Below are 16,168 nucleotides of genomic sequence, written 5' to 3' on the forward strand. Positions count from 1 at the left end.
GTGCTTTGTGCAACTATTTTAACCAAATCATAGGTGGAAAGGAGGGAATCACAATGCAGCGATACATGTTAGATTAACATCTTGAATATTGAGAGAGTAGTTTATAGACCTTGCCTGACCACCCATGTTGTTGTCATTTCTAGATAGCGGCTTGCAATATAGGGCAGTGTAATTGTGTAGGTAAATACCATTGCTATTAATTATGTACTTGGTTAGTTCCTTATCTCTGACTTCTTTATTTAAATTCCTTATTCTGGGTTCTAGAGCTGTGTCTTTGGAGCACCCGTGTAGGTCAACCTGGTTGTCCTGCGCTCATAGAGGCTCATGTCAAGGTTTTAATACAGGAGTATAGAACTTGATGTCAACCTGAGGGGACCTCATTCACCTCCCACCCACTTTCTTGATAAATGAGGCCAATAAATAGGACCCTGTTGTCTGGAGAGAAGGTGCAGAAGAGAAGGCGTTTCTTGGCATCCCACCTTGTCTGTCCTGCTTCCTGAAGTGGATACAGACAGAATCCTACAAAAGTGCCTTGTCCTAAAATCATAGAACCATGCAGCACAGAATGAGGCCAGGTGGCCCATCATGTCGATGCATCAGATCCTACTTCGACCAAAGAAGTCATGTTGGACTCGAATCGTTAACTCCGTTTCTCTCTCCTGTTATTCACTGCTGCCAGACCTGTTGAGTTTATCCAGCATTTTCTGTTTTTACTTCAGATTTCCAGCATCTCCAGTATTTTGCTTTTACTCAAATGGAGGCGATTGCCTGTAGGGAAAGAGCTGGGGTGAGGTACCCTCAATTACAACTCGAGAGGATGATTGGTAATACAAAGGCTTTAATTAGCAGAGAACCAGGCAGCTACCGGGAAGTGTGCTCACTGCACACTGAACATTACCTTATATATGGCTCCCTGGGGGGGCGGAGCCGGAGGCGGAGTCCCCCAGGGTTCCAAACCCGGTCTTAAAGGGATCATTACATTAAAGGTGCAGTAATCAATCATCACACTGGGAGTGGGAGTAACGGATAGCTCAAATTGCTGGCACAGGCCCGATGGGCTGAAAGGCCTCCCTTTATATCATTCTGTGATCTATAAATTAATAGACTCGGTTGTGTGGGGGTGGGGATCAGCCTGGATGAACGTAGAAATGTATGGGCAGGATTCAGCACCATGCATCTCAGTAACATTAAATATATACGGCATGTGTTGTGTTACCTCTTGATGGATTTTGCCTTATTTTCTTTGCTTTTCGCATTGGGGAAGAACGGTTTTGGCAAAAATAAAAGCTCTAAACGATGGCCTGTGTCATCTTCCTTCCATTTCCTGACTCTTGCAGGTGGCTCCTGGCCTGCCTGTATGTAACTCATGTTTCCCATTCTTCTCATTCCTTTCGAGTGAATATGAAGCTGCACCGAAATTGGGAGCCAAAAATTAAATAGTGCAAGAAACCTCGGAAAAATAAACACCTAGGCACATGTAAGAGCCTGTAAAAGAAGGAATGTGTCTACGAGAGAGGGGAGCTGCAGAAGAGACAAAGGCAGATCTGAAGATGTGAACCCTTTGCTGTTAAATGTGGGTAGAAAATAGAAAGCAAAGAAAAAAATGAATATCATCGATGAAGTGAATGCTCACTCTGTTGAAGGTCAGCCGGGGGGAAATAATCCTCGGGCTTTTTGTAACTCCTTGGGAGTTAGAGGTCCACAGAAGCTCCACAGCAAGTGCTGGCTTTTATTCCAACCGGGAGCAGATGTTGTCAGTGGGATCAGCTATCCTTTCGAGGATCAACTTCGCCATTAAGTTAAAATAGTTAGCTTAAACCAGTTGGGAGCCTGGCCTGTATGTGGTCTGGCCTTTAGTCCACCAGCTCTAATTAACGCGGTGCAGTGTTCACCACAGAAAGGCCACCCAGAAATACGTGTGTGGAAATGACTGGCCGAGTCTTCATAATAATTCCTTCAGCCCCAAGGAATTTAGTTAATACTGCATCCATTTTGCATGGGTAGAATTTCACACCTACATGGGTGTCCAGCCTGGGAAATACTAAAAGCCACTTGGTCTGGGGGTTCATTTCTTGGAAAGGATAGACGGGAATTGGAACATACGGGGCCGGGCGGTGGAGTGGGGTGGGGGTTGAGGGGGGGGGGGGCATTGGTGCAGAGTGGGCAGGGTGCAGAGTGAGGAGGTTGAATTGGTGGGGCAAGGAATGGGGCGTGAAATGGGTTGCCGGTTTCCCCACTGTCTGTTGTCCACCTCTGCTGAAAGTGAAAGATAATAATAATCGCTTATTGTCACAAGTGGGCTTCAATGAAGCTATTGTGAAAAGCCCCTAGTCGCCACATTCCGGCGCCTGTTCAGGGAGGCTGGTACAGGAATTGATTGAACCCGCGCTGCTGGCCTTGTGCTGCATTACAAGCCAGCTGTTTAGCCCACTGTGCTAAACCATGCTAAGCCAGGGGGGTTGGAACCAGTTTAGGAGGTTAGAGGTCAGTAAAGAGGCAGCAACTGAAGCCAGTAAGATACTAGATAATAAATTCAATGTGACTAAGGGGAAGAGTAGACAGGGAAGAGATGATGAACGCAAAGGGACAGGTGGTCTGAGGTGCATTTGTTTCAATGCGAGAAGTGTAGCAGGTAAGGCAGATGAATATAGGGCTTGGATTAGTACCTGGGAATATGATAATATTGGTATTACGGAGACTTGGTTGAGAGAAGGGCAAGACTGGCAACTAAATATCCCAGGGTATCGATGCTTCAGGAGGGATAGAGAGGGAGGCAAAAGAGGTGGAGGAGTTGCATTACTGGTCAGAGATGATATCACAGCTGTGATTAAGGAGGGCATGATGGAGGATTCGAGCACTGAGGCAAAATGGGTAGAGCTAAAAAATAGGAAGGGTGCAGTAACATTGTTGGGACTTTACTACAGGCCTCCCAAAAGAGCAATAGGTTGGTCGTGATGGGAGATTTTAACTTCCCCAGCATTGAATGGGACTCATGTAGTGTTGGAGGCGTAGACAGAGCAGAATTTGTAAGGACCATCCAGGAGAGTTTTTTAGAGCAGTATGTAAATAGTCCAACTCGGGAAGGGGCCATATTGGACCTAGTATTGGGGAATGATCCCGGCCAGATGGTTGAAGTTTCAGTCGGTGATTACTTTGGGAATAGCGGTCACAATTCCGTAACTTTTAGAATACTCATGGACAAAGACGAGAGTGGTCCTAAAGAAAGAGTGCTAAATTGGGGAAAGGCCAAGTATAACAAAATTCGGCAGGAGCTAGGGAATGTGGATTGGGAGCAGCTGTTTAAGGGTAAATCCACATTTTAAATGTGGGAGTCTTTTAAGGAAAGGTTGATTAGAGTGCAGGACAGACATGTCCCTGTGAAAATGAGGGATAGAAATGGCAAGATTAGGGAACCATGGATGACGGGTGGAATTGTGAGACTAGCTAAGATGAAAAAGGAAGCATACATAAGGTCTAGGCGACTTAAATCTGATGAAGCTTTGGAGGAATATCGGGAAAGTAGGACAAATCTCAAAAGCGCAATAAAGAGGGCTAAAAGGGGTCATGAAATATCTTTGGCTAAGGGAAATCCCAAAGCCTTTTATTTGTATATAAGGAGCAAGAGGGTAACTAGAGAAAGGATTGGCCCACTCAAAGACAAAAGAGGGAATTTATGCGTGGAGTCAGAGGAAATGGGTGAGATTCTTAATGAGTACTTTGCATCGGTATTCACCAAGGAGAGTGACATGACGGATGTTGAGGCTAAGGATGGATGTTTAAATACTCTAGGTCAAGTCGGCATAAGGAAGGGGGAAGTTTTGGGTATTCTAAAAGGCATTAAGGTGGACAAGTCCCAGGTCCGGATGGGATCTATCCCAGGTTACTGAGGGAAGCGAGGGAAGAAATAGCTGGGGCCTTAACAGATATCTTTGCAGCATCCTTGAGCACGGGTGAGGTCCCGGAGGACTGGAGAATTGCTAATGTTGTCCCTTTGTTTAAGAAGGGTAGCAGGGATAATCCAGGGAATTATAGACCTGTGAGCTTGACGTCAGTGGTAGGCAAACTGTTGGAGAAGATACTGAGGGATAGGATCTATTCACATTTGGAAGAAAATAGACTTATCAGTGATAGGCAGCATGGTTTTGTGCAGGGAAGGTCATGGTTTACAAACCTAATAGAATTCTTTGAGGAAGTGACAACGTTAATTGATGAGGAAAGGGCTGTAGATGTCATATACATGGACTTCAGTAAGGCGTTTGATAAAGTTTCCCATGGCAGGTTGATGGAAAAAGTGAAGTCGTATGGGGTTCAGGGTGTACTAGCTGAATGGATAAAGAACTGGCTGGGCAACAGGAGACAGAGAGTAGTGGTGGAAGGGAGTGTCTCAAAATGGAGAAAGGTGACTAGTGGTGTTCCACAGGGATCCGTGCTCGGACCACTGTTGTTTGTGATATACATAAATGATCTGGACGAAGGTATAGGTGGCCTGATTAGCAAGTTTGCAGATGATACTAAGATTGGTGGAGTTGCAGATAGCAAGGAGGACTGTCAGAGAATACCGCAAAATATAAATAGATTGGAGAGTTGGGCAGAGAAATGGCAGATGGAGTTCAATTCAGGCAAATGCAAGGTGAAGCATTTTGGAAGATCTAATTCAAGAGCGGACTATACGGTCAATGGAAGAGTCCTGGGGAAAATTGATGTACAGAGAGATCTGGGAGTTCAGGTCCATTGTACCCTGAAGGTGGCAACGCAGGTCGATAGAGTGCTCAAGAAGGCATACAGCATGCTTGCCTTCATCGGACGGGGTATTGAGTACAAGAGTCGGCAGGTCATGTTACAGTTGTATAGGACTTTGGTTAGACCACATTTGGAATACTGCGTGCAGTCCTGGTCGCCATATTACCAGAAGGATGTGGATGCTTTAGAGAGGGTGCAGAGGAGGATCACCAGAATGTTGCCTGGTATGGAGGGTGCTAGCTATGAAGAAAGATTGAGTAGATTAGGATTGCTTTTGTTGGAAAGACGAAGGTTGAGGGGGGACCTGATTGAGGTCTACAAAATTATGAGTGGTATGGACAGGGTGGATAGCAACAAGCTTTTTCCAAGAGTGGGGGTGTCAATTACAAGGGGTCACGATTTCAAGGTGAGAGGGGGAAAGTTTAAGGGAGATGTGCGTGGAAAGTTTTTTACGCAGAAGGTGGTGGGTGCCTGGAACGCTTTGCCAGCGGAGGTGGTAGAGGCGGGCACAATAGCATCATTTAAGATGCATCTAGACAGATATATGAACGGGCGGGGAACAGAGGGAAGTAGATCCTTGGAAAATAAGTGACAGGTTTAGATTTAGGATCTGGATCAGTGCAGGCTGGGAGGGCCGAAGGGCCTGTTCCTGTGCTGTAATTTTCTTTGTTCTTTTCTTTCTATCCCCGATGACATGCTCACTCTCTCTTTTCCCTTTGGGCAATTGGTGCTGTCCAATCATCTGCTGCAGGAATCAGTCAAACCATTTTGCCTTAAGCTCCTTCGGGTTGTTAGACACAACTTCAGGTCCGGGTCTGGCGAGACGTAAGTTAACTTCCAGAGATAAAAGGACATTTGGGGTTAAAAAGAAACCAAACTCTAGAAATTTTTAAAAAGCACAGCATTTTAATTCAACACCAGGCGACACCAAACAACATTCAAAAAACAATTTGGAAGGAACGTCAATAAAATACACTTGCCTATGTAGCATTTAACCCAGGGATAGAATTGTTAATGGAGTCACGGGATACAGAAAATAATATTCTGGAGATCTAACAGATTGAGCCCAAAGGATGAGTGAGCGGATGACTCACTTCCCAATGATCTGGATCATTTTCCACGTCCTATTGACCCCATGTAACTAATTGTCTTTGTGCTATGTTTGTGTGATGCAATCATATCCGTGCATCTCAATAATAATAATCTTGAATAGTGTCGCAAGTAGGCTTACATTAACACTGCAATGAAGTTACTGTGAAAATCCCATAGTCACCATATTCCGGCGCCTGTTCGGGTACACGGTGGGAGAATTCAGAATCTCCAATCAACTTAACAAGCACGTCATTTTGGGACTTGTGGGAGGAAACCGGAGAACCCGGAGGAAACCCATGCAGACACAGGGAGAATGTGCAGACAGTGACCCAAGCCGGGAATCGAACCTGAGTCCTTGCTGCTGTGAAGCAACTGTGCTACCGTTCACAGTTTTAAATATATGCAGTATGTGTTGCTTCACCATTCCACTTTACCTAGGCGCATGTATTATTGCAGCTGGGGTGGAAACAGGGGCCTTGTGTTGAAAGACCACTTGAGGGCCTCAATAGGCCTAAGCATGGATGGTCTAGCTGATGACTTACCTGCCCACTGTATTATGGGGGTGGAGCTTGGGGGTGCTGACCACCCGTCCTATTTTACATACCCCGCCGCCTACAAATGCATCGGCTGGGGGCCATTCCCCCCCATAGAGTCATTATGGCACAGAAGGAGACCTTCAGCCCATTGGGTCCATGCTTGCTCTCTGCAGAGCAGCCAATGAGTCCATCCCCCCTCTCTTTAGCCGGCAGGTTTATTTCCCTCCAATTTGCTTTAAAAAATGACTCACCTTCTCCACCCCTGTCTCATAGGCAGCGGGTTCCATATTATTACCACTCGCAATGTAAAAAGTTCCGCCTCATCCCACCCACCCTCGTTTCACCTCCTCCCCAAAACCTTATATCTGTGTCCTGATTTGATGGAGGATTCCCTGTGTGGAGGTTGCTGATATGCAAAACAAGGGCTCTATACCTAGAACCGTATATCAGCAGATGGCACCAAAGACTTACGAAGACGCACAACCTGGAAGAGATTATGCACTGAATGCAGGAATAGTCCTGTTTTATTATATAGCTGGGTTGTTCTCTTCTTTACAGTCTCCCAGTATCAGTCTAGTCAGATCTACTCCCTTACTTCTTGTCCATCTCAATTTCCTGTTTTAATAATTCTCACAGCACACTCACTCATCCAACTCGTGGCAGTTTGGCAGACCAAAATCCAGCTGTGGGGTGGCACAGTGGTCAGCATTGTTGCCTCACAGCTCCAGGGACCCAGGTTCAATTCCGACCTCGGGTGACTGACTGTGTGGAGTTTGCACTTTCCCCTCCACTGTCTGCGTGGGCTTCCTCCAGGTGCTCCGGTTTCCTCCCACATTCCAAAGATGTGCAGGTTCGGTGGATTGCCCATGCTAAATTGCCACTTACTGTCCAAAAGGTTAGGTGGCGTGACTGGGATATGGGGATAGGGTGGAGGCATGGGCTTAATTAGGGTGCTCTTTCCAAGGGCTGGTGCAGACTCAATGGGCCGAATGGCCTCTTTCTGCACTGTGAATTCTATGATTCTATTAAAAACTGCATAAACTCATCAACAGTCGAGCTGATTTGAACTGTCAACAGACCTATCAAAATCAACTAAAAAACTGCCAAGTGAACCTGTCAAAACTGTCAGGAAGAATTGTCAAAATCACCTGTTAAAAGGAACTGTCAAGCTGTCAAAACATTTAAACGTCCTGCCCTTTAAATCTTTGGAAAAAATGTCAGTAGAATTTAAGAAAAACATTGTTTGCCTTTTCACTGTGCCTGCAGTTCACTTAAGTTGGAGGACTTCCATTACTGGATTAGTGCTGCATGACTGATTTCACAGCCATCCATTATCATAATAAGGTGCTTGCTATTTCACCATTTAGTTGACAGCTACGGGGGGGTGGGGGTGAGGGATTGTGAGGGTTGGAGGGAGGTTTTTAGCTTTAAAAAAAATTTTGGTCACAGGGCTGGAGCCTCAAAGCTGGCCTCCTGCCCAGCCCAGCCCAGCCTCCATCACTTCTTCTCGGGTTGCTCGACACAACTTCTAAACTAGCGTATCCCCACCTTTTTTAAATTTAGGTTCACGGAGCCAAGAACTCTTCCCGACTCTGCACACTTGTCCCAGGTGTGAAAATGTGGGCCCTGGTGCACGTTGCAAATGAAACCCCCAGCTACGATATTCCAGGCATTAGTGTTAATGGGTAAAAATCACGCAGCTCCCCATCCGTAATACATTATCTTGACGTGTGCTTCTCGTGGGTGCCGGGAGCATCTCTCCTGCACGCGTTGATAGACCATTGGCGACAGGGTGGATAGTCAGAGGCTTTTTCAAAAGGAGGAAGTGTCAATTACAAGGTAGTACAGGTTCAAGGTGAGAGGGGGAAAGTTTAAGGGAGATATGCGGGGTACGCTTTTCACACAGAGAGTGGTGGGTACCAGGAACCCGCTGCCAGAGGATGTGGTGGAAGCAGGCACATTAGCAACTTTAAGAAGCATCTGGATGGGTGCATGAATAGGGAGGAAATAGAGGGATACGGACCGAGTAAGGGCAGAAGGTTTTTTTTAAAGTTAGGGCATCATGATCGGCACAGGCTTGGAGGGCAGAAGGGGCTATTCCTGTGCTGTAATTATCTTTGTTCTTTGTTTTGACGGGCTCATGGGAATAAGGACCACATGGTATTGGGCTGGATTCTCCGCCCTGCTGTACCACATTTCTGCCCCGCCGGCAGAATTCTGCGTTACACCGGCCAGGCAATGGGGTTTCCCAATGTGGGGCAGCCTCACGCCGTCGGGAAACCCCCGGGGTGCCGGCAAAACGGAGAATGCCGCCGGCGGAGAATCCAGCCCCAGGGCTCTGTGGTTGAAAGAAGGACGCAAAGGTTTCTGAGACAGCGGATCGAGGCTGTACTCTGCAGCACCTAATAACGAAGGTCTTGTAAGAAGGGTTCAGATCTTCTCAAATCGTGGTATTGTCTGATTGAAAACAGGTCTGCTGTCAGTCAATCTGAGGGCTCTTGTGTGTGGAGTATCAATTGATTGTGATCGACGTTTTCTCGTTTGAGGTATAAGAACTGTTGCTGTTTTCTTCAATGGATGAGGTAGTATGGTGAAGCAGACTCAATAAGAAGTGGACTCTCCTCCCCTTCCTTCATTTTATTAATTTTTTTATTTAAATTTTTTTCCAACTTAGCGTGGCCAATCTACCTACGGTGCACATTTTTGGGTTGTGGGGGTGAGACTCATGCAGACACAGGGAGAATGTGCAAACTTCACACAGACAGTGACCTGGGGCCGGGATTGAACCCGGATCTGCAACGCCGTGAGGCAGTGGTGCTAACTACAGTGCCACCCTTGTCTTGCCCAAAAGCTGGCGCCTCCATCAGTGACCCGGGGCCAGGATTGAACCCGGATCCTCGGTGCCGTGAGGCAGCAGTGCTAACCACTGTGCCACCATGTCGCTTTCGTCATTTTATTTATACTGCATTCTGGAGTTCCATCACTGTGAAGAAAACAAACAAAACAATGTTCGGACCAACCTGAGAAAAACAGCATGGATGTAACAAAGCATCTGTTCAGAAGTGTTTAAAAGCTTTCTATCAGTAGTGGCAACTTCTTGATGGCTCTTTGGGTTCTCTTTTCAATAGGTTAGCTTATTCAATTTGCTATTGTTTTCAGAGGGATTGAAAATGTTTTTTCAAAATAAATTTAGACTATTCAATTAATGTTTTCCAATTAAGGGACAATTTAGCATGGCCAATCCACCTAGCCTGCACATCTTTGGGTTGTGCGGGCGAAACCCACACAAACACGGGGAGAATGTGCAAACTCCACACGGACAGTGACCCAGGGCCGGGATCGAACCTGGGACCTCGGCACCGTGAGGCTGCAGGGCTAACCCACTGCGCCACCCTGCTGCCCCGGGATTGAAAATGTCAAAGTAGAGGCCTGAAGAAAGTAGGAGGATGCCTGTGAGGTTAAGGCAAGGCGACGTTTCGGAGACTTTGATGAAGCTAAGGCGTGTGTGCGCTGCTAACCTTCAACCAGCAAAAATCTGGCACAGTCCCCATAAACCTGACAACTCAACAACGGCCCTGAGTTATAATCCCGTGACCTGTGAAAACATGTTTTTTTCAGAGGCGCGCACCTTCAGCTGTAAATATGCTCAACATTCCACCACTTAAATTGGAGCTAGAACAACATGAGCACGAGAAGGTAGGCGTGTCGGATGCACAAATGGTGAAATTGAAATTTGTGGTGGTTCCGAATCACGGAAGGCCAGCAGTATTGTTCGATTCCCGTAACAGCCTCCCCGAACAGGCGCCGGAATGTGGCGACTAGGGGCTTTTCACAGTAACTTCATTTGAAGCCTACTTGTGACAAGCGATTTTCATTTGTACAAGGTATACATTACCGGGAGGCCATTACTTTCTATCCGAGGATTGTTTGCACTGTGTATAGATAGCCAGTGTATATATTTGATGAATTGTATTGGTGTATTGATAGGGTCACCTTTAGAGCAATGCATGTCCATACTTTTCAATATACATTTTCAAAAAAAACAAATCTCTTCTACACTTCTTATGCATAATGTTACAAAACTGCAAGAGACACACCACACCTGATTTATGGAATCTAAACATTGCCATCAGACTCTTAGGGTGGGATTTTTCACCACAGCCTCCCTCGCAATGATTTGCAGTGAAAGAGGACGGGATTTCCTGCTGCTTGCACGCTCCGCTGCCGAGAATCCCGTGGCTGGAATGGCTGGATAATCCTGCCTTAGATTTAATACATGCTTAATTCAAAGTTTGTTTTTCACTTCAGTCTTCTCTCGTGCTTCAAGAGAACCCCACCCTGCATAACCCTCACCCTTTATAGCCCCTTCAGGCTTCCCCCCTTCATGCCCCATTTTCATGGCATGGCCTCCCTCAGGCCTCATCCCTTGGCAGTGTCCCTTGGCACCCTGGCACAGGCCCCTGGCACCCAAGTGCTAAGTGCGAGCTTAGCACTCCTGAAATGCCAATCTGGTCGCGCTGTGGTGCCAGGTTGGCACTGCCCGGGTGCCAGGTTGGTACTGCTGTGGTGCCATTTTGGCACTGCTTGGGTGCTAGGTTGGCATTGCTATGGTGCCAGGTTGGCATTGCCTGGGTGCTAGGTTGGCACTGCTATGGTGCCAGGTTGGTACTGCCCATGTGCCAGGTGTGCACTGCTGAGTGCCAGGGCCCCCCCCCCCCCTGGGTGTAGCCCTCATGCCTGGTTTCCCTTTTTGGAAACCAGTACTGATTGGCGCGGGTCTCATGATGTGCCGGCGAGGCTGGTGAATCCCGGGAGCCGGGAGACTCCGGTGCCGAACTGTCTGTGTATATTGAAATGAATTTGATAACTCAGCTGCCGGTGAGGGCGTGATCCAGAGCCTGCCGGACGCCGCTGGGTGGGACCATTGCAATTGGCTTGGCGCCCGGAGCAAAACCCCTTTTTGGCCTCTCCCGCTAGTCACCGGGAATATCAGAATGAATATGGGGGAGATTCTCCAGCTGCATTGTGCCCGGCACAAATCACAAATCCCGCCATGTCGGGAGAATTCTGGGAGACTTCCGAAACGGGATTTGTGCTGGGATCCAAACAATTTTTGATGCATCTGGCCCCTCCCAACTGACGTAACCAGCTTGGTGCCTTCACTGGGTGTGAACTAGATTAGCATATTAACATTTTCATTTAAATATGCAAGATAGCCTTCAAGCCGAATCCAACCGACTCCTGCAATTCTCCCGCCGCTGGCGAAACGTGAAGGCGGCGCGAGTCAATACTGGTCTCCTCAAACGATGGCCAAGCTGAGGGGCTCAGTGGTGATTGTAGCTCCCGGGTGGTCAGGGGTATGACATAGCAATGCCCTGGCTCTGGCAGCATAACAGAACCAACCTGGTAGTGCCCGGGTGCCAGGTTGGTACTGCCAGGGTGCCAGAGCAGTGCCAAGGGGCGCAGTCTGAAGAGGGCATGGTTTTAAGAGCTGCCCATTGGAAGGGTCCCTGTGCCGGCGATCCTTGGCAGGGGGTGTGTGGCGTGGGTGAAAGGAGGTTGATAACAGCAATCCTTCGGGGGAGGTTGATGCCGCTGAGGATTTTGGGGGGTGGGGGGTTGGTGGGTCGGGTCACTCTGTTGCCTGCGTGGTGTGTGGGAGGTGGGTGGTGTTGACCCGAAGATTTAGTGGTGGGGGGAGGTTGCCCCTCTGTGATCAAGGGTTGGTGATTTCCCCTTTATCTGCTGGGGATAGCGATGTCCGTGTTGGGGCGGGGGTTGTCGTTTTACTTTGAGATAGGGGAGCCCTTTTGAGGAGCCAGACCTGCTGCTGTTGTTAGGTCCTGCACACCTCATTCACAGTGCAAATCATCCCAACCTGCAAATAAATGTCCCAGTGTGGGTGGATTGCGATCTGGATCGCACTGACAGAGCCGCTGGGAATTGCATCGTGTTTTCTGTTGGAAGTCACACTGAGGCGCGATCCAGGTATCTGCTGCACTTGAAATGAAATGAAATGAAAAAACGAAATGAAATGAAAAGCGCTTATTGTCACAAGTAGGCTTCAAATGAAGTTACTGTGAAAAGCCCCTAGTCGCCGCATTACGGCGCCTGTTCGGGGAGGTTGTTACGGGAATTGAACCGTGCTGCTGGCTTGCCTTGGTCTGCTTTCAAAGCCAGCGATTTAGCCCTGTGCTAAACAGCCCCTTGTCCTTCTAGATGGTAGTGGGTTTGGAAGGTGCTGCCGAAGGAGCCTTGGTATGTTCCTGCAGTGCATCTTGTATGTGGTACACATGGCTGTAACTGTTTGTCGATCGTGGAGGATTTGAATGTTTGTAGAAGGAGGAGCAATCAAACAGGCTGCTTTGTGCTGGATGGTGTCGAGCTTCTTGTTTGTTGTTGGAGCTGTGCTCATCCAGGCAAGTGGAGAGTATTGCAGTAAACTCCTGACTTGTGTTGGGTAGATGGTAGACGGGTTTGGGGTGATGAGTGACCTGTAGCAGGATTCCCAGCCTCTAACCTGCTCTGTGGCCACAGTATTTATATAGTTAATTGTGTCCAGTTTCTGGTATTCCGATCCCGGACCAAACCCCAAAAGTGGCTAAGGTACTGGACAGATTATTTTAATTTGTAAGGCTGTGAGGAAAAAGTACTTCGCTCCAGGAGTGATTTCACGCACAAATAGAGATATGGTATATTAAAACAATCATTATTACGAACACCGTATTACTAACTTGAACAGCATAACAAAAAGCTTACAATTGCCAGTTAAACAATGCGTAACAATAACATGAAACACTAACTCCAAACTGCTATCTTAATCTCCACTCAAACAAACCCCCCTCAGGGCATAATCCACATTTAAATGCAGTTAACAGACTCATGAATACTTTCTGTAAACAGATGTCTTGGGTCAACTACTTTGAGAAAGAGAGATCCTTCAGGAACCAATTTGCAGATTCTTGCCTGTCTCATCTTATTGTTTAAACTTCCAGCCTTTGAAATTGTTCCTTTCCTGTTCACAGGCAAATCTTTAACTCACTGTCTTGAGATTGGAAGCTTCTGGTCTGTCCCCAGTCAAATCTTTAACTGCACAGTTTCGAAAGAAATTGCCAGTCTGTCCACAGACAGATCTAACTCCACTTTATTGAGAGTAGCTACTTGTCTCAACCCATCCCCAATCTAAAACTAAACTGCAGAAACTGCTTCAGACCCTGGATCATCCTATTAACTACATCATCTTAATAAGCTGAACACAATTTAATGTCTCTAATTGACTACTCCCCAGGGAACCTTCTTTACACAAACAAAAGTCCATTAGCCCAAACGTTTAGGATGTTTTAACTGTACCTCTGTCTCCAAAATGTCTACTGCCTTTCAAACCAGGATTTTTAAAAACGTGACTGCAGCAGTCACACACTAATCCAGGCTTTTAACCCTTACTCCACCAAAAGCAGACAATACAATATACCTGAAATTCCTGCATTCATCACATCTGGTCAATGGTGAACCCCAGGGTGTTGATAGTGTAATTTGTTGTCATAAAATGCCTATAACCTGTTCATCCGATTCTATGGTGCTGAAGAGCATACAACCGAAAAAGCGGGAAATTTTATTGTTTGGTGTGAAATTGCCAGGTCCCACTCACTGTTGTGTTTATTGTTTCAGTGGTCTGCCACCTGCCTTGCATGAACGGAGGACAGTGCACTTCCAGGAACAAATGCCAGTGCTCTCCTAATTTTACTGGCAAACTCTGCCACATCCCAGTGCAGCCTTCCAATGGCCGACGGCAGCAGTATCAGCAGCCTGGTAAAGCTCCAGCCTCTCCGGTAGTCCACTCTACGCATACATTGCCTCTGTCAGTTGGTGGAAAGCCCGGCCTACAAAGTAAGGCTCATGATTTCCTTTCATCTCCCAGTTTTATGTGTGCGTTTGTGTGTGTGTGTGTGTGTGTGTTTTTGTTCAGTCTATGGGTAACTTGTCAACGCTGCAACAAAAGCAGAGAACTTTGAATGGTTTATTTCAGCAGAGTTATGCAGTTCTTCTGCAGTTAATAGCGCCAACAATCGAGCCAGAAAACATGGAAGCAAAAGTAATCACACCAGTGAGCAAAACCGAAAAATCTAATGTGATTGGAGGACAAACAATGGCATGAATCAGCTGGGCTGAATGGCCTGTTTTCTGTGCTGTACGTTTTATCCAATTCTCAGAAGGGATTTCCTCCTCCATGTTACAGTTCATCCGCAGTATAAAATAGTCAACACTTTCCCTTGGTCAGTCTCCAAGCTGTGATTTCTAAATCGTCAGCTCTTCCGTCGACATTTTCACGAGTGCTTCTCAACAGAATTTTTCGAAGGTATGTTCAGCCATGCCAAGTCATTCGTTTGCCAGCGCAGACGACGAGGAAAATGAGATTGCCCAGTGCCGTGGCACCGTGGAGCGATGGGAAGCTCACACTGTTGACTGTGCTGCTGCTTCAGCCGGTCGTGGACACAGCCGGCTCTGTGACATTAACACCAGCAACGAGAGCTTGTGCTTACAACATCATTAAACGGTCCCTAAAGCAGCTGACAGGAACACAGTTTGACACAGAGCCACATAAAGAGACATTCGGGAAGATTGGTCGAAGAGGTAGGTTTTGAGGAATATTTGAAAGGGGAGGAATTCCAGAACTTTGGGCCTTGGAACATTTCAGGTAGAAATCCTTTGCTCAACGTCGGAGTGTGGAACTCAGCGAGAAATTGTTGCAAGTAAGAGGTTCAACTCAGGATAGGTGGTGGAGATTGATTGGGCTGCCGCCATGGATAAGAGCAGTGCAATTGACAGTCCATTGAGATGAACGCAAGTACAGGGTGTCCGGAGATAAAGGAATACAGGAGCACAGGGTGCATATGACTCGGGCGAGAATGAGTGGGTTCTTTCAGGGGGTAGCAGGTGAGTGTGAGAGGTGTGGGCGGGGGCCAGTGAATCATGCGCACATGTTTTGCGGTTCTGAAAAATTGGGAAGATTCTGGGCGGGAGTGTTCGCTATCAAAGCCAGGTTAGTGGAGGAGGAGGAGGTGGATCCGTAAGACAAGCCGGAGAGGAGGAAGGCCGATGTCTTGGCCTTCGCCTCTCTGATTGCACGGCGGCGAATTTTGCTGGAGTGGCGGCTGGCATCCGCCACCGGGGGTAGCAGCTTGGTTGGGTGACCTGTATGACTTCCTGCGGTTAGAGAAGATAAAGTATGAGTTAAGGGGCTCGACAGGGGGGTTTGAGGAAAGGTGGGGGATGTTTGTGACCGTGTATGAGGGGCTGTTCGTCGGCGGGGGGGGGGGGGGGGGGGGGGGGGGGGGGGGGGGTGTAAAAGTGGAAAAATCTGTACAGTCTGTATAGTTGATTGTTGGGAAGTTTGTTTCCCGGGTGTTTATTCGCTGTAACCTGTTTTGATACACGTTTGTAATAAAATACATTTTAAAAAAGCAATACAGGAGAGTCTAATCGGGAAAGTTCTTTCACCAGACAATGTGGAGCTTGTCCCCATGTGAGTCATGAGGAGAATAACATAGATACATTTAAAAGGCAGACAGGTGAACACATGTGAGAGAAAGGGGTAGATGGATATAATGATAGGATTAGATGAGAGAGGAGGATCATGTGAGCATTAACACTGACACAAAACAGCTGGGCCAAAAGACCTGTGTGGTAAGTTCAATGTCAATTGATTCAGGTTCTACCTGACAATCGAGTCTTCTTGCCAGAGGCTGAAAGACTTGCTGCATGTTCTGTCTTAAGCTCTGCATTTGCCAATTAAGGATTCT

The 16,168-nt window shown here is 47.2% G+C and overlaps 1 protein-coding gene across 7 annotated transcripts in view; it reads left to right on the top strand.

The window, feature by feature from the left end:
• Window positions 1-16,168, top strand: part of ltbp1 (latent transforming growth factor beta binding protein 1) — a 533,746-nt gene that overhangs the window by 143,493 nt on the left and 374,085 nt on the right. For all 7 annotated transcript variants that reach the window (XM_072512266.1, XM_072512285.1, XM_072512304.1 and 4 more), the window contains one exon: window positions 14,037-14,255. In XM_072512266.1, coding sequence (XP_072368367.1) covers window positions 14,037-14,255 — 219 coding nt within the window. The remainder of the gene's footprint in view (window positions 1-14,036; window positions 14,256-16,168) is intronic.

Source organism: Scyliorhinus torazame, chromosome 1 (assembly GCF_047496885.1).
Source record: "Scyliorhinus torazame isolate Kashiwa2021f chromosome 1, sScyTor2.1, whole genome shotgun sequence".
In the NCBI taxonomy this organism is placed as follows: Eukaryota; Metazoa; Chordata; class Chondrichthyes; order Carcharhiniformes; family Scyliorhinidae; genus Scyliorhinus; species Scyliorhinus torazame.